Source organism: Antechinus flavipes, chromosome 1 (assembly GCF_016432865.1).
Source record: "Antechinus flavipes isolate AdamAnt ecotype Samford, QLD, Australia chromosome 1, AdamAnt_v2, whole genome shotgun sequence".
Classification (NCBI taxonomy): domain Eukaryota; kingdom Metazoa; phylum Chordata; class Mammalia; order Dasyuromorphia; family Dasyuridae; genus Antechinus; species Antechinus flavipes.
Genome location: NC_067398.1, coordinates 342,980,055 through 343,002,906, shown reverse-complemented (window position 1 = coordinate 343,002,906; position 22,852 = coordinate 342,980,055). Strand labels below are relative to the sequence as shown.

The window sequence follows — 22,852 nt, the reverse complement described above, 5'->3', positions numbered from 1 at the left end:
ACCTTTCATAGGTTTTAAATAAGACTTAAGGAAATCAAGTACACATGTATTTGTGTGAGTATAATATATAGGCACACATCTCTCTACCTCACCCTTTGTGACTCCTATGTTCCTCATAGTCAAGAAACCCCATTCCCGACACACCCAGGCCCCAGGAACTCAGACTCACCTCCACAGTCCATTTATATTTTATTGTCAATGAGGAAATAATCAAATCTATATACAGTCTAAAAACCGTAAAAAATGTGAGTAAAAATGTACCCAAGGCCGGTCCCTTGCCTGGTGAGGGGTTTCCATGATGTGGGGAATGTGAATGGAGGACTGCTGTGGGCCTTGAGCATCGTACCTGGTGACCCTGACCCTAGGTAAACGTTCCCAACAGCCCACCATTCGATAGAAGCTTGATAGTGTCTTGGCAGCATGGCGAACAACAACGGGTGGGAGGAAAGGAGTGTGTTTGTGTGTGTGTGGCCCAACCAGCAGGCCCCAAGTGCCAGGGGAGCATCTATTACCGTCTACAAAGGGAAGGGAGTGTGCCCCTCTTCTCCAGCAGTGATTGGGCCTCTGGATTGGGGTCCCCCATGCCCACCAGGCTATTCTGACAGGGGACTCCGAGGAACTGGCTGGAGTGTCGGTCTATCATGAACATGTGCATGTGTATTTGTTTGTGGAAGAGTCCATCATGGGTCCATTTAATGTTCCATCCTGTGGCTAGGGTGGGGTAGGCAGAGCAGGAGGGCTGAGGTACCTGCACTGCCCAGGAGGGTGCCCAGTACCTGGGGCAGCAGCTTTGGGGCAAAAGTTCAGGATCAATTGCTTGGCTGACTTGTGTGGTAACCATTCCTGGGGATTCCCTCCAAGGCTCTGGCCATGGGATGGCACAACACAGGGCAAGGATCTGGTGGTTCCCAGGGGGAGGACTGGCCCGGATTCTCCCATTAACAAGTCCAAACCTATGAAAGAAAAAGGTTTCAGAATGACCCAACCAGGCAACTTAGCCTAAGCATTTTGGGTGAATGATCTAACCTGCCTATTATTTGGAAAGCTTACCCACCAAGAATCACTGAGACATGACAGTGGGAGGCTGGGAATATTACAGTCAAAAACTGGGCAGGCAATAGATGTTTTGCCCTGACTTGAAACTGCCTTACCCTTATCTGCTCCACATCTTTCTCTGAGGAAAAGAGAAAGAGGACCCTGTGTGAGACAGGATGGAGAGGCCCCTTACAACATGACTCTTCCTAATCAAATGGGAAGGCCGTCTCTGCTCATGGTGGACCAAAACAAAGGGCTGGCAAGGATGTGGTTTCAGTCACTCACTTTGACAGTGCTATCTACAGCTCCGGAGAACAGACGACCCCGGGAGACGGCCAGTGCAGTGACACTGCCCTGGTGCCGAAGGAGAGTCTGTGTGCAGATCATGTTGTCCATGCTCCAGACCTGAGGAGGGACAAGAGCGATGGGTTCAATGCCCGGTACCGGGGCCACACCCCCTGCCACCAGAGACACTCTTAGAGGCTTCCAAATACCAAGCCCAAGACACATACTCTGAGGGAGCGATCGTAGGAGGCGCTGAAAACTTTGGTCTGGTCCGGGGTGGAGATGACTGCCAGGGCATATACGGTCCCTACATGACCTGTTAATGTCCGCACCTGCTCCTTAGATTCAATATCCCAAACCTGAGGAAAAAAACAAGGCAAGAAGATGGTTGGGGGCAGGGTAAGGAGCATCCCGAAGGGGCCTGCTAGACAGCCCGACAAGTAGACACGCGTCTAATGTACAGATGGACAAATAGGATAAGTGAATACAGGTAAAGGCACAGACAAACACAGAGGCAAAGAAACAGCCCTGGGTTACTCCTGGGCTGACTGGTACTGCTCAGGTTGACTAAGGTTGGAGAAGTCCCAGAATCCATCCTGGCCTGAGAAAGTAGGGCAACTGGGTGGGTGGCCCAGGGCAGGCAAGGAATGACTTGGGGGTTTCCTCTCCCTTACATGGATGAGGTTCTCATAGGTTCCGCAGACAATGTGGTGATTTGTCACTGCGATGGAGTAGACACTGCCTCCCGATGTTTGTAGCACATGGATACACTCGAGGTTTCGGATGTCCCAGATCTGTGACCAAGTGAAAGAGGTCAGGCTTCTGTTTGGGGGTGTGAAGGTGTAGCTCTTTCCCAGCTCCCTCTCTGTCCTTAGGCACTTACCAGACACTTTACCTGTCTGGAAAAAGCCCAGCCCTGCTCATTAAGCAGGGATTTCTAGTCCACCTCCCTACGCATACAATCCCAGGGGACGCCCAGTGAGGAGAGCTGGCCAGTGCAGAGGAAAGAAGCTGCAGAAATCCATTTAGGCTCTGCCTCTTCCTCTCCAGGAGAAGGACACCATATCTGATGTAGTACAGGACTGGAAACTGCTAAGAGTGTGATTAGGGCAGCAATAGCTGCTATGTAATTTTCCTACTGAGATTTCTAGAGGGCCCTTGGGCCTAGGCTATACTCTTCCTGCTGGAGCCTTCCATTCCCTCAGATAGGGACAGTGCTAAGATACAGATAATCTTTGGCACATCTAGCCATTTGATTTCTGCATCCAAATACCCAACAGGCCTATCGCTGCACCACCTTCTGTTGCTGGGGTTTCCCCTACAGAATTGTATCCCATCCAGTACCCCACAGGAGGCAGCTGCCAGGAAATCAGACACCCCCTCCCCAGCCTGTCCCTAGCCTCCCTTCCGCTGGAGGCTGAAAGTTCAGCACAGGAGATGGTAGCCGAGGGTTGCCATGGTGACAGGCACTCCTCCTCCCCAAACTATCACAAATGGGCCACCTCCAGAGTATCTCTCAGGACTGGGTTGGGAAAGGAAGGTTAGATAGGCAGGCCAGGACTAGGCTTTAGGCAGTTCCTGGTCTCTGGCCATCTGGTCCCAGTACCTTGATTGTCTGGTAGGAGCCACTGTACAGGTAGTTCTGAGAGGCCACCAGGGCCCGTACCCAGTGATTGAGGCCTGTGAGCTCTTTCTTGAGCTTCAGTTCTGTGCCCACAATATCCCAGACCTGCAAGTAAACAGAGCAGCTCATGTCCAGGGATACAGAGGAGCCTGCTTGCAAGCTTCAAAAGACTGTAGTCAGGAAAATATCCAGCAGGAACCCCCATTGCCAATTCTCCACAAGCACTGTTCTGCTTTTCTCTTCTCTCACACTTCCTCTGACCTGCTTGGTTGAAGACTTCATTCATATTTCACTAAAGCCTTATTTGAAAGCTGTTTTCTCCTTGTCTCCTATCAGTCCCTTGACATCCTCCCCAATCTTTTCTTTTAGTTCAGTCCTTGATGAAGAGGAGGTTCTTCACTTGAAAGGCAAGCTCCTCTAAATGTATTCCTACCCCTCCCTCTCTAATCCAGTAGATGTCTTCCACCACTGTTCTTCTTTCTAATTTCCAATCTCTACCATCGCCTGGTTTCTTCTCTGCTACCTACACCAAGCTTCTTCCCCCCCACTAGCTATCATCCTATACTACCTTTTCTTTTTTCAGTCTAACTTTTTTTGAAGGAAAAAAACAAACAAACCATCTCTATTACTCCTCCTTTTCTCATTCTTTTTTAAACCCTTTGCAGTCCAGTTCCTGATCTCATGGCTCAACTGTAAACTTCCTCTCCAAAGTGACCAGTGATCTTGGACTTTCCAAGGTGAATGGCCTCCTCTCCATCCCCATTTTTACTGATCTCTGTAGCATTTGACCCGACTGCCTGCTTTCTCTTCCTGGAGAGTCTCTCTTGTCTGGGCGCATGTAACACTGCTTTCTCTTGGTTCTTGCATGACCATTTTTTCTTGGTTTCTTTTGCTGAGTTCTCATCCTTATCCTTGTTATAAACTTGCTCTATTTTGAATTTTGAACTCTATATGCCATCTCAGACTCCCCTCACGCAGCCAATCCACTGCCAAACCTTATTTCTCTCATGTATATCACCCAGCATCTTTTGTGGATATCTCCTTCTCTTTATTTACATATCTAGCTCCTTGGTTCAGCTCCTTATCACCTCCCACCTGGCCTTTTGTCACAGGATCCCACTAGTCTTCCTTCTTCAAGCGTTTACCCAAGCCTTCCTCCATACCAGTCTGACCCTGTCACCCCCTTCTACTCCTTATTACCGTCAGAATAAAAAACAAGCAGCTCTGCTTGGCATTTAAAGCTCTTTACAGATTGAACCCTTGCTGTCTTTCCATTCTTCTTCTTTTTGCTGAGGCAAAGGGGATTAAGTGATGTGACCAGGATCACACAACTAATATGTATTGTGTCTGAGGCCCTCTTGATTTCAGGACTGGTGTTCTATCTACCATGCCATCTAGCTGCCTCTTTCCATTCATTTTACACATCCCTTTCCTCTCTCTCTCCTCTCTGGCCTTTTCATTGGCTCTCCTTCATTCTCTAGAATGCTTTGTGTCATCACTAGGACTCAAATGGAATCCCTAGTTTCTTTTGAAACCCCCAACTGCCAATGTCCTCCCTTTAAAAACCACTCTATTCATACATTATATATTTATATATGTACATATTATCTCCCTAATTAGAATATAAGCTCCTTCAGGCAGGGATTCTTTTCTCTCTTTTTTTGGAGGCAATTCGATTAAGTGATTTGCCCAGGGTCACATAGCTATAAGTATTAAATGTCTGAGACCATATTTGAACTCGGCTCCTCCTAACTTCAGGGCTGGTTCTCCATCCACTGTCCCACCCAGCTGCCTGAAAGCAGGGATTTTTTTCACTTCCTTTTTTTTATATATCCAGTGCTCATTAGCACAATTGCCTGGCACATTGTAGCTATCGTTCAGTTGTTGTAATTGACTCTTTGTGATCCCATTTGGAATCTCTTGGGAGAGATTCTGGAGTGGTTTGCCATTTTCTTCTCAGCTCATTTTACAGATAAGGAAATTAAGGCAAACAGGTTAGTGGCTTGCTCACGGTCACACACAGTGTCTGAGGCCAGATTTTAACTCAGGTCTTGGTGCTCTATTCACTGCACCATCTATGTCCCATATGCCTGGCATATAATAGGTACTTAATAAAGCCTTGTTAGTCGATTGTTCTTTTATATCCAAGAAGTACGTGCACATATGTATATTTACATGTATTATATGTGTAGGTGATCTGATGTTAACCTATTCATAAGGAATAGTAGGCAACTGAAGCTTCAGAATATACTACAGAGGTCCAGAGGCCAGGTGAAGAGGAAAAAAATGAGGTAGTTTTTGGATTTGTAAGTCTAGGCTACTCTGGAACATTAAATGTAAAGGTCTAAGCTTATGAGACTGTTCTCTTCAGGGGCCCCAAAAGCAGCGTACAACTTCTGGGGAAGCCTGAAGGGCAGTTACAAAATTTTCTAAGGCTGAGGCTGATGGAGAAGATATGGTTCTAGTGGACAAGGCATGTGTGCTCTAAGAGCCTGAACATCATGGGCATCAACATGGCAGAAGGAGGTCATTCAGGAGGCCTATGCATGCATTTAAAAGCTTCCTGTGTCAGAGCCACACAATGTGGAATATACAGTGGATATTTCTGCAGATATTACCACATATTTGTGTGTACACATATATATACACACATCCACACAATAAGGAAACCAGACGCTAAGCATGACAAGGACTGGCCAAACTCAATTCCAGCTCAGGTTCCCTTCCTCTTCTATTCTGTACTGTAACTTTAATAATTTGCCCCCAAAGATGAAGGAAAGTCAGCCCCTCATGTTCTCTCTACCACTATCAGTCCTTGTGTCTCCCTTTAGCTCACTTCAAACAGAAGCTGCTTTTTTTCCAAAGGACCTTACTAGCACTTAAGGGAAATAAAATAAAACAAAATGAGTATATAGAGTACAGAACTGCTGAGCTATAGTGCATAGGGAGCTTAGCTGAAGACAACTTTAATTGTGCCATGGAGGCTGGCACAATTTCCTGGACTAACTGTGCTATTATCTACCTAGCATTTTAACCAGGCATTCCATTTGTGGTCAGCTGCCTAAAATCTTGCATATATTCTTCCCCAAACTCAGAGTCCTCTGATTATTAACTTCTACCATCAACTTATGTAGCATTCCCACTGAATGCCCCCCTCACAACCATACCTCACATCACTTTCCAGATGCCACATTTGTACATCTCTTCCTGCCGCTCCTATGACTCTCATTTCCTTTCCTAGAGAAATACTCACTAGGCAACTCTAGTTCCCAATATTTTAAGTTCCTAAATCTGTGTGTGTGCGCGCATATTGTATATCTGGAGTGGTGGTTCATGTTTATATGGCTGGCAGGGCCCTGAGGGACACGCATCTCCAACTCTCTCATACCTTGATGGCTTTGAGGGAACCACTGAAGAGCATGTTATGTGAGGAAACCAAAGTGCAAACAGGATTGTCATGAGCTCGGATGGTGTTGACCTTCTGCAGGTTCTGAATGTCCCAGACCTAGAGAAGGAAAAGACAGGAACCACCTGTAATCCAATGCTCTGTCAAGGTGTTTTAGGGCAACCTGAGTGGACAAACATGTGGGGAATTTCAGCCCCTTCAGCCTTAGGGAATCTAAGAGATGGGATCCAGAAAAACCCCATTTCCAATCCAGGGTTCCCAAAGGCAAGAGGTTGGCGGGGAGAACTGGTCCCTTCATGTCCTTATCTATTCTGGGCTTCTGTGGCTAGGATTGATGGGATGGAAACTGAATACAGATTTGTAAACTTGTACTCAGCTAATTACTGAGATCCTATTTTGTCCAAGATGAACTGATTTTCCACACTCTGAAATGAGCAGGGGTTTATGATGCTGTGTGTTGACTGTTGTTAGGAAAGGTGAGAAAGCAGCATATGCTACTGCTGTCTCTCTCAGGAAGTGAAGTAAGATCTGGACACTTAGGTTAATAAGATGGAGACCCAACGACTTATTTAAACAGGCCCTTCAGTGAATAGGCCTTGGGGAATACTCATGGAAACAGAGATGTAGAGTCTCTCTTTGAAGGTCCCTGTAGCTCAGGCTGTGGCAAGAGTTCTCAACTCTTTCTGGATCTAGAAATCCCTCCCACATCTGCCCTGAAGCCCAGTGATGCGGGAACGTAGGTAGTGTTGCCATTTCTGGGAGCCAGGTTCTGGAGAGCAGGAGGCCCAGCCCATTCCCCAGCACTGTTTTCTGCCACACTCACAATAATGGTACAATCCGCAGATCCACTGTATAGCTTGCACCTGGAGAATTAAAGGGAATAGCTGCAGTGACATGGGAGAGACCTCCAGTTGGTACTTAGCTCTCAACTGCTGCTCCCATCTGGGGCCTCAAAGGCTGTGGTCAGTATCAGATGTTGGGAACCTCATGCTCTTCCTTAGCTAGTCTCTACACAAGACCCAAAGCAACTTCCCTAACTCTCGGGTTTGGTTTTCTCATTCTGAACAACCGGAGTGCCCCTGCCTGTCATCCCTGTCCCTGATCTCGCTGCTGTGTACTGATGAATGTCTGGAAAGCGTTGTACAAATATGAGCTGTGAAGTAATTATGGTGCATATTAGCACTGAATAAATCTGCAGTCTACGCACAGCAAAGCTGCTATCTTGGCAGCATCTGGCCATGAGTGGCTTGCTGAGCCTCTAAACAAAGCACATCAGAGACCCCTCACTCACCACCCCACTCCCACCTGTCTGTAGGTTGCTCCCTGTTCCAATGGCCCCGTTGACCCAAGAACTTCCTTGGAGAGCTACCAAAAGTTTACACCTCTATCCTCTGAACGTTCCCACTGACAAGTACTTAAAGACTACAGAGCTACGGTGAGAGCGTGTCCCTTCCTCCACACTCACCCTTGGATACAGAGCGCAAGCACAATGCCATCATGGCCTTCCAAGGTCTTCTGGCATTTGTAGGTTGTGCAGGTGTCCCACACCTAATGGGAAACACAGAGCTCAGATTGCAGACTTGACCAGGACAGCCGCCCTGACACCAGCCTGTAAAATCAGCAAGTAAAGAAGGTCCCTTTGCAGCTGTTTACTCTGACTGACAATAAGCAATGAGGCCCTGGGGTCAGCCCCCCAGCAAAGAAAGCAACCGTCCTTTGGAGATATGAGGCACCATCGAAGAAAAGCTGACAACATAAAAGTCAGGAGTAGTTGTTGTTCAGTCATTTCAGTCATGCCCACACTCTCTATGTCCCCTCTGGGGTTTTCTTGACAGAGATATTGGAGTGGTTTGCCAGGTCCTTCTCCAGACAGATTGAGGAAACTGAGGCACCTAGGTAAACTGGCTTGCCTAGGCTCACCCAGCTAGAATCTGAGGCGAGATTTGAACTCAGGGAGGTTAAGTCTTCTGGACTCCAGGCCCAGTGCTCTATGCACCACGGCACCACCTTGCTGCCCCAAGAGTCGGGGACTGAGGTTCAAATTCTAGCTGGGCAATTTATAGCCTACAAGTCCCTGGATCTCTATGTCCCAGTTTCCCCATCTAGAAATTGGAGGAGTTGGACCGGCTCATTTCTGAGGTCTCTTCCAACTCTAGATCTGTGATCCCCAAGATCCAAGGGCTCTTGGAAAAGCACCTTATGAAGTTTTCTGAGTGCAGAGTCTATGCTGGCACTCACTGGAAATGTAGACGCCAGATGATCCTTCAGAGGTATAGCAGAGTTTGAAGGTCTCTGTGTCAGGGGTTAAAGAACACGGGCACCGAGGAGCTAGAGTGGGGAATGTGGAGCGTGTACCATGGGTCCTGCCTGAGGCTTTTCAGTACTGCCTTCAGGAAGAACAAAGACTCTCATGAGAGAAGGACCTCTTGGTTCTGGAGTCGTAGAGCCATAGGCCAGGAAACCCTGGCTGCTTTGACCTTTCTTCAGACACACGTCTGGGTCCAGTCACAAGGTAGTGGGCTAGCATATGCTGTACAGGAGGCTCTGACGCAAATGGCCTGAAGAAGTTGCTATTTCCTTATCTGTTTTATAAACGACAGGCTGTAGGTGATGTGTGACTGCTATCTCTTGCTTCATCCAGGAGCCTATGCTACCTGACAGCTGCAGATGGATTAATGGTACTCTGGGAGCTCTGTTGCTCTCTTCTCTCTCCTAAACCCCAAGTTCACTGTCTCCCAAATCAGTGAGGAAAACCACTAAACTGAGGTCAGCATGGCCACTGTTTAAAGAGGTTCTGCAAAATAAAATCCTGATGGCTTAGGCAAGTCCTATTCCCAAAACTCCCTGACCCTGATGGGTCACCTTGAAGGCTGCCAGAGGCTGATAAACCAGTTTGTGTGCTACAGTCAGGGCAACAGATTCAGTCAAACAGATTCTGGAAAAAGGCAGCATTTGAAAGCCAGAGGAGGAAATAATGATACTCTGTTCTCCAACACCCCTGGGGCACAGGGAACAATAGAAAGTCCACCCCTCAAAATGCCCAGAGCCCAGGACTATTAAAACAGAGTGGGCTTTTATTTCTCTGAGACAGCATAATCCCATAGCTAGGCCAGAATTTGTTCCCAGGGGACCCACCCTACCTTAATGGTTTTGTCAGAGGAACCGCTGAAAAGCAAGTCTCCCATGGAGTAGACACAGAGACACCATACAGGGCCTTGGTGGCCCACAAAGGTCCCTTTGCACTTGAAGATCTGCTGGGGGTCATAGGCTGAGAAACAAACAAGAGCTGTAAGGCTGAGTAACAGTGGATGGTCCCTGTCCCTGGGTGCAGGTTCATGTTAGCACTAAGTTCCCCCCTAACCCCACACCAAACCTCAACAAACAGGGCCCCTTGGGAATGGCAGAAAACTCTGGACCCTTCTGGAGAAAAGACAGATGGAGCATGAACGGAATACTTACATCCTAGGATTCCCATATTTAAGCGGGCATTGATATGAGACAGCTCATCCTGAAAAATATGGGCAGGGAGGGTCACAATTCCTGTTCCTTTCCCCTCACTGGCATGGTGCCAGGGCCTGAGGGTTAGGTTCAGACAAAGCCTGGGCTTAATATTAATATCAACTCATTTTATGAAGGAGAGGTTCTAGCCAACCAATGTCCTATTAAAAAGTCCTATTGCATGGAGATGAAGAAAAGATCTCATACTACTTGGAACCTGCTAAGTGTACCCATTGTTTGTGTGTGTTGGGGGGAGGGGATAGTGCTGAGGCCCACCCCCCACCCTGATGCTAGAGATCACAGTTTAGCCCCAAAGGAGGTAAAGCTCAAGCTCTATCCCAAGTTTGAGTCTCCCTAGAATTTGTGCCCAGGCCTCTAGGAGCTACAGACAACAAAGAGTAACCCCAAAGACCAAAGGCTTACATTCAACATGGATGCATCCCGTCGGAACTCCATGAGATCTTCGCTCAGTTTGCTCTGGTTCTCATCCAGCACATCTAGGAGTAAGAAGGAAGAAGTAAAAAGGCATGGCTGGGGTTAGATTGAGGTGGTCACTGCTTTAGGTAAGAAATGGCCTATCTTCCAGGGAGAGTGGACAGCACTGGGATCACCAAAACAGAGGGCACTTTCAGAAACAACTTGGATCAGTGAGCATTGCTTAAGTCAGGTCAATCTTGGGTGCAGGTATTGCTGAGCTTATTTACTAATTTTATTTCACCACCAGGGATATTTAGAAATTGATTTCTCTAATTCTGTGTTTTGCTTTGGGGCTAAGAAGACAAAAGATCTCCATCGCTCCCCAAAGCTTCCTGCTGTCTCAGGAGAGGTTCTCAGAAAATGCTTCATTGGGCATGTGGGAGATGAGGCCCAAATGGAGCCAGGATCCAATAGTAGTAGACTCTCCTTTCCTCTGTGGGGTCCTATAAGACAGGCAGAGAGAAGGGGACTGGTGATGATAAGATTTCCCTCCATACCGAATTTGAGCTCCAGGTTCTTCTCCAGCTGGTCAATCTTCTCTGACAGTTTCCCAAGCATTGACCGGAGGAAGGCAATTTCTTGGTCTTTCTGTGCCAGGGCCACATGCATTTCATGAAAACGGTCGTCCGTCTGTTGCAAGAACTCCTTCAGGCCTTCAAACTTACAGGTTTCCAAGTGAGTTTCATAGGTGTCCTGATTTCCTATGAATGTGCAGCTGGGAAAAGAAGGAAGATTGGCTGGGCCCAGACCCAATGTTGCTTGCAGATAAATATTAGCAGGATGCAGACATGTTTCCCCACTCCACCAAGGGTTCCATGTGATAGGCGGAACTACCAATACATCCAAGGGTCTGTAATACTTACTAATTCCTACTCTTCTACTGGCCCTAGGAATCCCCTCTTTACTTTCCTTCCCTAAGGGCATGTTGGTCATCTAAATACTGGCAGTGCTGGCTTCTAGAGTGAGGAACATCCTTCTGCCTGGTTTAGGCTTCAAATGCTCCCCCAACAGCTCTTAAAACATCCAGCCAAGATGCACTCCCCTATGTTGTCAGAGAGCCAACCTCTGTGGCCAGGAATCATACAGGAGATTCAGAGTCAGGAAGATGTGAGTTCAAATCCCATCAAATCCCACTTACTAGTTATGTGAACCTGGGCAAGTCACTTAACTTTCAGCCTAAATTTCCTCATCAGTAAAACAAGGACAATAATGGCACATTTTCCCCAAGGAATTGTTGCAAGGATCAAATATGAGAGAGCCTAGGTAAAGTGCTCTGTAAATAATAAATTAGAATGAAAATGATAGCTATTATTACTATTACTGTTATTAGAACCCATGAATCTACTAGATCTCTCTAAGGGGCCAGATTTCTTTTCTTTGCACTTGCAAGAATGGGCTTTAACAGCCCTTTCACAGTCATTTTATTAACAATAGTTCCTCCCAGGTCCCCAGGAGCTTCTCTAGGAAGCCAGAGGCCCAGCTAAGAGTGCCAGCAGAGCTCCCCTGCCCCTTGCTTGGTGGCACTAGCTCGGCCCAGTCAGGACATCCCCCTGTCCACCAAGCAGACCTTACCTGGGGCTTGGCTGAAGGTACTCACCCATATTTGGAGTGAGGACACTTGATGTGTTCGCATTCTTTGAGATGTGCTTCCAGGTTCATTTTCAGCAGAGGGGGGCAGCTGGGGTTGTTGGGGCATCTCACAGGCCGGTAGTCACAGCTGCCTTCATGGTCTCTGTTCAAGGACACGGCAAGAATCTGAGCTGGGGGCTTCACCTGGGGACAGCCTCACTTCCCTAGGCCTCAGCCTTAAAATGGAAATAAGATGCTCCTCCTGAAACTGGGCCAAAAGCCAGAACTAGAAAGAGGTGAGTGAAACACGGGAATATGCTGGCTGTGAAGCTCTGGAAGGGGCTAGGCCCACCAGGGAGAAGCTCCCCAAAAGGAGAGGCTGGAGCTACAGTTGATCCTGGCACACATCCCCCCAGGCAAGAGCTGCTCCTGCTTACTTCCTGGAGCTGAGTTTGATGGTGAAGGGGCAGCCACGGGGATCTACTTCGAAGGTGGCAGGCTTTCCACTGCCTACAGTGCGGCAACCATGCTTGCAGTGAATGAAGAGCTCGCCGATCTGCTCAGCCACAGCAATGTTGTTCACCACCACGGTCAGCTTGGCATTGTCCACTGGGCACTTCTCTGAAGAAGAGGGGGGATGGGGCAAGTGAGGAGAGGGCTCTGTACACTAAGCAGGCCTACACAAATGGGAACCGGGAATAATGTGTTATAATATGTTTTGTGGTTGCCCTTATTGTCCTTCCCCTTTCATGGTGAGAGCTTTGAAGCTCTCAGGAAGCAAAGACCCTGAGCCTCTCTGGTGGGGCAAGGCACCCTCCCTCCCAGGAAGCTGGTAGAGAGGCTAGTCAGATACTGGGGACTAGAGGGAAGGAAAAGCTTTGTGGGATGAATAATATCCTTAGTACCTTGGGGAGCCTCTACTTGCCCACTTCCTTCTCTCCACCTGCTCATAGTCCAGCTGATTAATGTGCTTCAGACAGGGGGAGTGCAGTGGTTGGGGGGGCTCATTTGAGAACTTTTAGTTTCCAGGGAATTTTTTCTATAGCACATAACTCCATATCCTTTATCTGAAGGAGAATACAGGGGAACAGGCTGGTACTACAATAAACAGAGTCCTGGACTTGGTTTCAGGAAGACCTGACTTCAAATCTTGCCCAGTATTACTAGCTATATGATCTGAGCTTGTCATTTAACTGCTTCTAGCCTCACATTCCTTTTCTGTAAGGTGGGGATAATAATAGCACCTATCTTATAGATTTGGAAAGCATGTTACATATTTTGATGAAATAAAATACTAACTTTAAAGGTTAAATAAATGCTAGCTGCTATTATTATTAGTATCCCCAGGTTATAGATGGGGAAACTGAGGCCCAGCAAAAGGGGCTTCTATCAATTAATGCCAGCATGGAACTGGGTCAGAATGTTCCTGGAAAAAGCTAACACTGGCAGCCCCTGGCAACCTAGCAGGGGGGTAACAAGAAGACCCCAAGAGGAAACTCTCTCTTCTGCTCATTCTAAGGGGCCTTTGCCCTGGAGGACAGGTTTTCTAGTCTGGAATCTAAGGGAATGATGTTATAAGACAAAAGAATTAAGAACCTCGAACACCCATCCCAAGCACTATAACTTTCCAAAAGTCTGCCTTAAGCTTCATTCAAATTCGGGCAGGGGAAGGGCAAGAGGCAGTGACTGGGAATTGGCCAACTCTCTGGTCAGGTTTCATAGAGACACTAAATGTGGGGATAGAAAGTGTTAGGTGCTAATCATGCAGGTGGGATAGAGGTGGGTGTCAGGCAGGTGGTACCAAGGAGATGGGATTGGCAGAATATTTGGCATCTAGGTCAAAGTTACTGAGCACCGAGCTGTATACTCCCTGACCCTCTGCTGGGCTAACCTTCCTCCACCTGACCCAAATCATAATCGATCCCTCCCAGCACAGACTCCCTTTTAGAGGTGAATTTCAGATGAGAGCTGAGGCTCACAAACTCTAGTCACCTTCAGCCAAATGGTATTAAAGCTTAGGGGCTAATGGAAGCACTTGGCCATTTTTTTATTCCCTTATTGAAACATCTAGCCATTTTAACAGTGTCCCCTTTAGGGACTGAAAGAGGGCATAGGCATCTCCAAGGACATGACAAGATGTGATGGCCTTCTGCCCCATCCCATGTTTCCCCTCTCCACTGGAGAGGCTGCAGAGTATGTTCTAGACCATTCTTGAGCCCCTGGCTTCTCTCCCTCTCCATCCCCCACCCCCATTTGGAAGCTCTCAGGCATCTCCGATTTGCTCTTTGGAATTTTAATCACTTCAAATCCCCAAAGCACTTCACTGTTAATGGTGACAATTAGGACGGAGCAGCGGCATCCATCAATAATGCCAGGGAGCTTAGAGAGGCGGCACCCTGGGATGCCCTTAAAAAGCCCTTCTCCAGGCTGTGAAGTTGGCTGCATTTTTGTACAGAGGAAAGTTAACAAACTGGCAGAGCTACAAGGTAGGCTTGCAGAGTATTGTGCAGAGGATCCAATACCTACCAGACTTTAAGGCACATCTTCTACAGAACGTGTGCTGTGGAGACAAGGAGAAAGTGGGCTCACAACAGGAATCTTATTCAGATAGTTATCAAACGCTATCTGTAGATAAATCTGCCTGGGCCCAGCCCCATTCCCTAGCCCTGCGCCAGGGTGCTGCTTCGTGGGGGAGCCCAGGCCAGGTGACCTGGTACAAGCTGATTTCATGCACAGACTCAGGCTCCAGGAATCCAAACTCCCAGGGTGGGAAAAACACGCTGGATTTGGAATGAGAAAATCTGAGTGGCATCCCAGGAGTATAACTACTGGATAACTCTGTGGCTTTTCATTTTTCTTGATCTGTTTCCTTTTCTGTAAACTATAGGAGTTGGATTAGGGAAATGTCTTTCAGATCTCTAGCCCTAAGCCCCATGATCTCATGGCTACTTCTCAAAACCCACATGGACGCTGCATCTGCATTCCTGGCCCCAAATCACTAAGGACATGAAACAAGAGGCCCTTGTCACTCTCAGCTCAGTCTCCCTGCTGAAGAACAATTTTCCTTTTAGCTCTGTTTGCCTTTCCTACTAGGACAAGGTGACTGAGTCCCAGAGAAGTTTTAGGGGTGACTTGTAGACAGACGAGAATCTGCCGTGAGAGAAACTGTAATAACAACAGAGGTGAACCTGCTCCCAGAACTACTTCCCATGGTATGAACGTTGGATGACAATTCTAGTCTGTGGCCTGGATGACTGCATGTCACTCAGACATAGCAATGTGGTACAGCAAAGACAGCTGAATAGCTGCCAGGCGACCTGGGATTTCATCCCGATTCTGACCACTAACTTGCCACATAACCCTCAACAAGTCTTTTGCTTAGACCTCAGTTCCTTAACTGGGAAATAGAGAAGATGGGCTAAAACGATTTCAAAGGTCATTCCTACCTCCAAATCCAATGATTGTACCCTATCCTCCATGCCCCTCTTTTCTTCTGCCTCCTTATCCCCAATCCCCAGTCTAAGGCATCCAGCTCCATCCAACTAACATGGAATCCAGCCATCTCTCTCTCTCTCTGGAAAGACCCTGAAGCACCCACAGGGTGCTGTGTGCCACATGGAGAGAGGTGGTCCACAAGCCCAGGGAAAAGCACCTTGCTCTGGGTAGGAAATCAATCACCTTCCTCTAAGATGGCAAGCCCTCTGCTCATACAATCCTTTGTAGGTGGCAGGCTTTCGAAATTAGCTAGCAAATCTCAGTGACTTGCCCAGAGACACACAGCTGTAAGTGTTTGAGGTGGGATTCCAACCCACATCTACCACACCACACTTCCCCTAAGAATTCAGGGGCTTCAAACCCTGAGTGGAGCGAGAGCACAAGTGGGCTCACAGCCCTGGTGTTCTGAGGCACAGCGGGAGGTCCCTTACCCCACAGGTTGTGATCACTGGGTCCTTGAACACACTGCAGCAAAGCTGACAGCACAGTTTCACTGATGGCTGCTCTGCAAACACCAGAGGCTCCTGAAACAAAAAGGAAACAGGAGAATGAGGGCCAAAAAGCTGTTTGGGCCCAGGGATGAAGCTGTCAAGGCTGAACCTCCTCCAAAGGCTTCCTCAGCATATAGGTCAGGTCAGCTATACCTGGCAGGGATGCCAATGGAAAGGCCCACTGAAAATCCAAACCAAGCTCCCCGCCTCCCTCTGAGTCTCTAGGGGAGAACCAAGAATGAGGGGCTCATCGAGAGCCTCAAGGAGAGCCTCAAAGAGACCTGCTAGGCATCAAAGATAGGCTGGGGCCAAGGGAAAAAAACACTTGTATTTTTGCTGACTAGGCCACTACTATTGATTCAGGAAGCTATTCTGCATTGACAGGTTTTGAAATTAGTAGGCCAAGGTGGGCTGCACAGTCAATATGCTCCAAGTCAGGCCTGAAAAGCTAGATCCATTTGAAAATGACAATGGCTACTGAAATGCTTTTGAATGACCCATTTCTCTCAGAGGCCACAGAAAGGATGAACAAGACATTTCCAGTGGCCAGGTGATCACTCAAAAGAGGATGATTGAGTGGGCAGGTTTTTGGGGAAGGACCACTTCAAATGCAGTCTTGGTATCAAATCCAATCCAAAAAACATTAAGTATTTGCTATGTGCCAAGCACAGCACTTGGAAACGTGCTTCCATCTTAGCAGAAGGCAGTCCCTTTACCAGTGCTGGTCCAGTAACAACCATCACCCAGCTCCAGAGTCATGAGCCATCTCTCTCTCCCTCCCTCTCTCTCTCTCTCTCTCTGGAAAGACCCTGAAGCACCCACAGGGTGCTGTGTGCCACATGGAGAGAGGTGATCCACAAGCCCAGGGAAAAACATCTTGCTCTGGGTAGGAAATCAATCACCTTCCTCTAAGATGGCAGGCCCTCTGCTCACAAAACTTCAAGAAATAAACATCATTGAAAGGCAGTTTCTAGCCAAACAGTAAACCCCTGTCCTGAACTCAGACACAACTCCTTCCTTCCTCCATCTCCTCTGCTGTGATGAAGGGTCAGTCTTCTATGAAACTTTTTCCTTATCTTCTCCCACCCCTCCAGGCCTCTTTCTTCTTGCTTGGCTTTCTCCTCTGCACTTCTCACTCTCCTGTGAATTGGTTATTTGTGTCCATGGCTTCCTCTCCTAATGCCCTGTAAAGCTTTGAAAGCAAGGCTCTGGGTAGTTTCTACTTGTGTATCTCAGAGATCAGTAAAGTGCCATGCACCTAGTGGGAGTTTTAATAAATGTCTGTTGTAAAGGAGATCTCTGCCAACTGGGGACTGCTAAGCTAACCGTGGTGTGTGACTGTAATAGAATAGCCATGTTGTTGGAAAATTGAGAGACGTATGGGAAGGCTACTTGAGCTCCTTCAGAATGAATTAAACAGAACAAGGAAAACAATATATGCAATGACAACAACAAAGAACAAAAAGCCAAAATAGAATGCTGTGTGATTACAATGAGCAAGCCTGGTCTTGGAGAAGAGATAAGCAAATGCACCTCTGTTCCTTCTTTGCAGAGGTGAGATGCCATATATTACATCTACTGTTGGTCTTTGTTGGTGTCATGCTTATTTTTGCTGAGTTATTCAAAAAACATTTTTTTTTCCTTTTTGTTATAAGAGATGGCTTACTGGGGAGAGAACAGAGTGATATATTTGGAAATTAAGCTGACAGGAAAATAAAAAAAATGACAAAATTCGAGAACAAAAAAGTTAAAAAAAAAACATTTGTTAAATTAAATTAAATCTGCTGAATTAAGGACACTGGAGAAATAGCTAAGGCACCAGTTCTTTCAATTCAGAGCAAAGAAGACACTAGGCTCAGAATCATTAGAATAGTGATTCTGAGACCTGGTAAGACCTTGGGTAACAGTGATTCTGCCAGCCCTCTTTCTCACATGAGGAAATGTCAGCCTAGATTCTGAAAAAGAATTTCTTGGTCTTGTACATGTGGCTGCAGAAGCACAGACTGCTGAAGACTGCTAAATTGTAGTTACAAAGGTAGTGGCAATGGGATTGGTTCCCCAGGTACATTACATACAAATCCCATGAACGGGCTTCTCTGGGTCTTAGGCCTCTCTCCTGTCCTTAGCATGATGCAGCAGAAAAAGCATTAGACCTGCAGTCCAGCGCTTGGATTTGAATCCTGCCTCTGCCATTTATTACCTGTAATACAATAATGGAATCTCTTTGGGCCTCAGTTTCCACATAGGTGACTTCTAAGATCTCTTCTGGCTCTAAAGCTGTGACTGCTGCAGATCCAGGCAGCAGCAATGGCACCTGTCTTGAGCAGGTTTGGAGAGACCAAGTCTGAAACCACTTTGGGTTCTGAGAACCTCATGCATTCAGAGACATGGGCAAAGTTAGCATAAATCACAGCCCACCTAAGTCCAAGCAGGGCACTATGAAGCAGACCAGGATGAAAAAACGCCAAAACCCAGCAAAATCAGGACGAGAACTATGGTGCATGCAGGTCTCTGCAGTGCATCTGACATAGAGATGGGAATGCAGAGAGAAGGATGCTATTGATTTCCTTGTTTAATATTAATTCATTCCTGAGGTCATTTGAGATTTTTCTTCAAAGGTCAGTGAAACATTTCACCAAGCTACGCCGGAAAGATGCAGCATAATTCTTACTAGCAGAAAGGAGGGCAGCATTACTTCTCACTAATGTGCCTTTTAGAGCCCAAGTCTTGTGGCTGAGGCCCCTGCGCAATACACTGCTCAGGGGCCATCCTTGAAGGGCCAAGTGTGCTATGTAGAATCAGAGAATCTGGCTTCTAAACTTAGTTCTGCTACTGATACTCATGTGACATAAATGACCTCTAAAGGCCCTTCTAGCTCTAAATTCTATGACCGACTACAAGAATGTTCACAGCCTAGGGCCTCCACACTTCAGGAGAAGCATGAGCTTCTCCTGACCCCTCACGCAACCCATATACATACTGGCTCTTCTTCCTCTTCATGCAGGGAGAACGTGGAGCGTAAGGACATGCTGGATTCAGAATGCAAGGAGCGAACAGATATGGCCGAATCAGAGCGACGGGGAGTGTTGATCGGGGGCTGTGGGTGGAAAAGAGACAGAAAGACAAAAATTAGCCTCAGGCCCTACCTCAGATTATGTCCCCATAATCTCTAAGAGCACTGGCCTTCAGATTCAGTGCTCTGGCTCACAGGGCAGCTCATCAAGGCTCTAGAGTTATAGTGAGGCAACTCCTGAGCTCCTGAGCCCTGCTGCATTCCTGCCCAGGGTGATCCCCACAAAGTAGGGGATGTGAATATGAAGTTGGATGAAGTCTCTTAAAGCATGACCACCAGTCACACCTGTCAATGCACCAGGCTCTGCTTCACCCATCCCACTAGGGCCTACTTGTGGAAGCACTGAACAAGCAGACTCCTTGGAAATAGAATCATTCTCTGAAGAAAGAGAAAGCACCGAGGGCCTTCCCTGAAGTTTCCTGGGGCTGACTGGCCCAGAAGCCTCAGCCCAAGGACTTGTTGTTTTACTCCCTATCTAATATCTGCCAACTTTCTGTGTGTCAATGGAGTGACTTCCTCCTATTCAATTTAGTGAGGACACTCTTGGCCTGTTTCCTGCTTCCTGTATTTAGTGGGGCAGCCCAAAGGCCAATACAGAATCCTGCTCTCACCAGTCTTTAGGACTGGGGCGGGGGGAGGCTGGGGTGGACACAGCAGGCTGCCATTGGGCCCTTGCTGTTCACTACTATCCAGCCACTGATTAAATTGTGAGGGAGGTGCTAGCATGATCCTCAAAGTTCACCAGAAAAGTTTTGCTGCAAACCTGAACCTGAGCTCTCTCTATCCTCTAGAAGGTCAGGCCAGGCCAGGAAAATCAGACAATTTGACCCAGTGGGCAGAGGTTTAGGGAAAGAGCTGAATAGCTGAACCAGCAAGGAACTAAATCTACAAACACAAAGTTCTTTCTGGAAAGCAAAATGATACTGTCCCCTATAGCCCAAGCAGAAGCCATGCATGCCTGCCTCCACTGGGGAAAGAGAGAGGGTTCGCTCAGGCCACAAATACTAAGCTGCCTTTTCTGGCTGCTTTGGATTGTTACAATCAAGGAGTTTCTAAGGATCCCATAAAAGACAGGATACCTTCCAAGGCTGAAGGGACCTCTAGTGGCCAGCCCCTCTTCAGACCTGACTGGAGTTAATCCATCCCTGACCCAGGGGAGCCCATATGGCTCATCAATGTTTCCAGAAACAGAGATGCTGAATCTCCTCTATTTACATGCTCTAATTTCTCAGACTCAGAGTATAAGGAAAAAACAACCCAAAAAAACCAAACTAAAATAAAACCCCAAACTTTCCTGTGCTTAACTGAAATCTCTCCAGCTACAGTACAAATCTATGTTTTTTTTCATTTATTCATGGAAGAGATGGAAATTGCGGCTCACTGTTTTCAGGATAACCATAAACACATCCTCCCCTTGGGTGAGTGTTGTGGTTATTTTTCTTGACAGAGAGGTTCACATATTATAATTATAATTCCATCAGTTTTCCCACTGAGGCCAGAAATGACTATTAAGTACCAGGAGTTTTGGGGGGACCTGATAATCATAGGTCTTGGGTCTTAGAATACAAGTTCAGCCCAGCCACATCCCGTTTTCTGTTACTGGAAGAGAGGAAGATCCCAGCAGAAGCTGAGAGCCCAGAAAGGAGAGAAGCTGAACTCATAATTACCTCTGCCTCTCCATCTAGTCGAATCTATCCTCTCCCTGGGTCAGCATCAGTATATACTGCTCGATCTTGCTGGGCTCCCTGCTATCCTGCACTCTAATCATTAAAACAAACCAAAATAACCAGTGCGAGGGCAAGAGAGGGAACTGGGTCTGGGCTGAAATGTGAGACTTCTACTACACCAGTATGTGATCAGAGGAGAGCCTGTTCTAAGAGTGCTCCCAGCCTGGTTCTCACACAGAGGGCAGCCATGTTCACTCTGTACCCTATGTGCTCAATAGGGCTTCCAGATCCCGCCAATACCCTTCCACCACTCAGAAATGCTTCAAATAGCTTTTCCTTTATTATTTTTGCATGGAAACACCACAAGAGGAATGAGAGTGGAAAGTTTAAGGAAATGAGTCAAAACATCCTAAAGGGCAATGGAAAACCAGGAAAGACACAGAGAACAGATCCAAACCACAGAAACAGGCCAAGTACAACTTCCAAAAAGAGAGAGAGGGGGCCTAGCCAGTTGGCTGACAACTCTGCCACCACTGCTTATGTGCCTGAGCCATGGGAAACTGGGGTGGGAGAGGGTGGCTAGGGAAATGATGGTCCAAAAAGACTCTTAGGATTAGACTCTTGTATGGGGAAACAGCAGAAAGAAATGCCAAGCTGCTGGTGAGGCTACTGGCCTTTGTTGAATGATGTATACTAATGATACAGCTTGGGCATCTTCAAAAAGATGCAAAATATAAAACTGAAATGTTTAGGGAGGAAAATAATCAACAATCATTAAGTACCTTCTGTGAGCAGGACACTCTGCTAAGTGCTAAGAATACAAAACAAGACAAAGGCAAAAACAAAACCACAACAAAACAAAAAACAGCAATAGCTACAAATATCAAGTTGTCCCCTTATCGTGTTCCTGTATTTTTCCTTTTTTTAAAAAGCCAATTCAGTCAATATTTATTAAGCACCTACTGTGTGCATGGCACCATGATAGGTCCTAGACATAAAAGCAAATCCAAAACCATCCCTCAAAAGAGCTCACATTCTGGGAGGGGAGGGGGTGCCTCGGAGGGGATGGAGGTAGGAATGAAATATGGCATGCACCAGATTTTCTAATTTTGTTGTGCTGTATCAACATTCCTCCCCCTCCTTCTCTCCTTCCCTCTCATCTCTTTAAATCTGCAATTATTCGGCTTTTGAAGCATTTGATAAAGCACTACCAAGTCTAAAAAGAATAGTTGAGAACCCCACATCCTGTTCATCCTTGACATCAGGATTCTCCAACTCTCATCCAGTTCAGAGCACTTAAAGGTGAGGAAAGCCCTCAGTCCTCTTTGTCCTCACATGAAGAGAATGAAAAACAGTAACAGAAATGGAAAAGTCAAAACAAAACCAAAAAAATAACCCAAAATTGGAAGTTATTAAAAGTACCCATAAGGGTTTTACAAAAGCTTCCTACACATATTGTGTTCAGTGTTAACCTTTTCATTGTTTCATCTGCTTGCCTAAAGGTCCAAGAATTTATGGTAGCTCATGTATGAAAAGCTGGAAAAGCTCTTAGAAACCATCTGGTACAGTCCCTGTTCTATTGATGAGGAAACTGAGGTTCCAGGAGCACGAATTATTTGCCCATGGTCACACAGTGATAGAGGTAGGATCTATGCTGAGGCCCTCTCAGTTGAAGGTCAGTGCTTTTGCCTCTGTATCTCACACTCTTGTTCTTAAATTCAAACACCCATGCCTGCTGAGGCTGGAGCCCCAAGCAGCCCTGTCCTGTCTTTCTACTCTGTCTTTCTACTCCTTTCACAATCACCCCCCTCCCTCAAGGCTGAGAACTTTCAAAGATATAAGATGTTCTTCACTCAGATTCCCTGGCCTGGCTAAGGTAACAGGCCTTCCCTGTTTGGCACCACACCCTGTCTACTATCCATGTGTCCTCCACAGGCGGGAAAAGGTTCTACAGGCTTCTGACTGATTCACAACACAGTTTTCAATGTCCCCCCCACTACTCCCCCCCCCCAAAAAAAAAAAAAAAAAAAAAGGAGCCACAAATGAGCTTTCTGAGCTCAGATGTACACATGCATGGAATAAGTTGCCTTATCTGTACACAGCCTCAACTTTTGATCTTTCTTGAAACAGCGTTCACATCCTCAGAGAGATCAGAACCAACCCCAACTGCATGCTCTGGTCATGCCTCCTGGCCTCACCATTTAACTATAATAACTACTTTTCTGGAAAGAT

The 22,852-nt window shown here is 46.8% G+C and overlaps 1 protein-coding gene across 7 annotated transcripts in view; it reads right to left on the bottom strand.

Moving 5' to 3' along the window:
• Nucleotides 1-172: 172 nt before the first annotated feature.
• Nucleotides 173-22,852, bottom strand: part of TRAF7 (TNF receptor associated factor 7) — a 56,719-nt gene continuing 34,039 nt past the window's right edge. For all 7 annotated transcript variants that reach the window (XM_051969504.1, XM_051969507.1, XM_051969508.1 and 4 more), the window contains 17 exons: nucleotides 18,861-18,977; nucleotides 15,821-15,913; nucleotides 14,421-14,454; nucleotides 12,332-12,515; nucleotides 11,923-12,057; nucleotides 10,823-11,040; nucleotides 10,272-10,345; nucleotides 9,810-9,858; nucleotides 9,491-9,618; nucleotides 7,816-7,898; nucleotides 7,174-7,213; nucleotides 6,333-6,449; nucleotides 2,927-3,049; nucleotides 1,995-2,114; nucleotides 1,548-1,679; nucleotides 1,321-1,440; nucleotides 173-953 (listed from right to left, as the gene is read on the bottom strand). In XM_051969504.1, coding sequence (XP_051825464.1) covers nucleotides 939-953; nucleotides 1,321-1,440; nucleotides 1,548-1,679; nucleotides 1,995-2,114; nucleotides 2,927-3,049; nucleotides 6,333-6,449; nucleotides 7,174-7,213; nucleotides 7,816-7,898; nucleotides 9,491-9,618; nucleotides 9,810-9,858; nucleotides 10,272-10,345; nucleotides 10,823-11,040; nucleotides 11,923-12,057; nucleotides 12,332-12,515; nucleotides 14,421-14,454; nucleotides 15,821-15,913; nucleotides 18,861-18,977 — 1,782 coding nt within the window. In that variant the 3' untranslated portion in view covers nucleotides 173-938. The remainder of the gene's footprint in view (nucleotides 954-1,320; nucleotides 1,441-1,547; nucleotides 1,680-1,994; nucleotides 2,115-2,926; nucleotides 3,050-6,332; nucleotides 6,450-7,173; nucleotides 7,214-7,815; nucleotides 7,899-9,490; nucleotides 9,619-9,809; nucleotides 9,859-10,271; nucleotides 10,346-10,822; nucleotides 11,041-11,922; nucleotides 12,058-12,331; nucleotides 12,516-14,420; nucleotides 14,455-15,820; nucleotides 15,914-18,860; nucleotides 18,978-22,852) is intronic.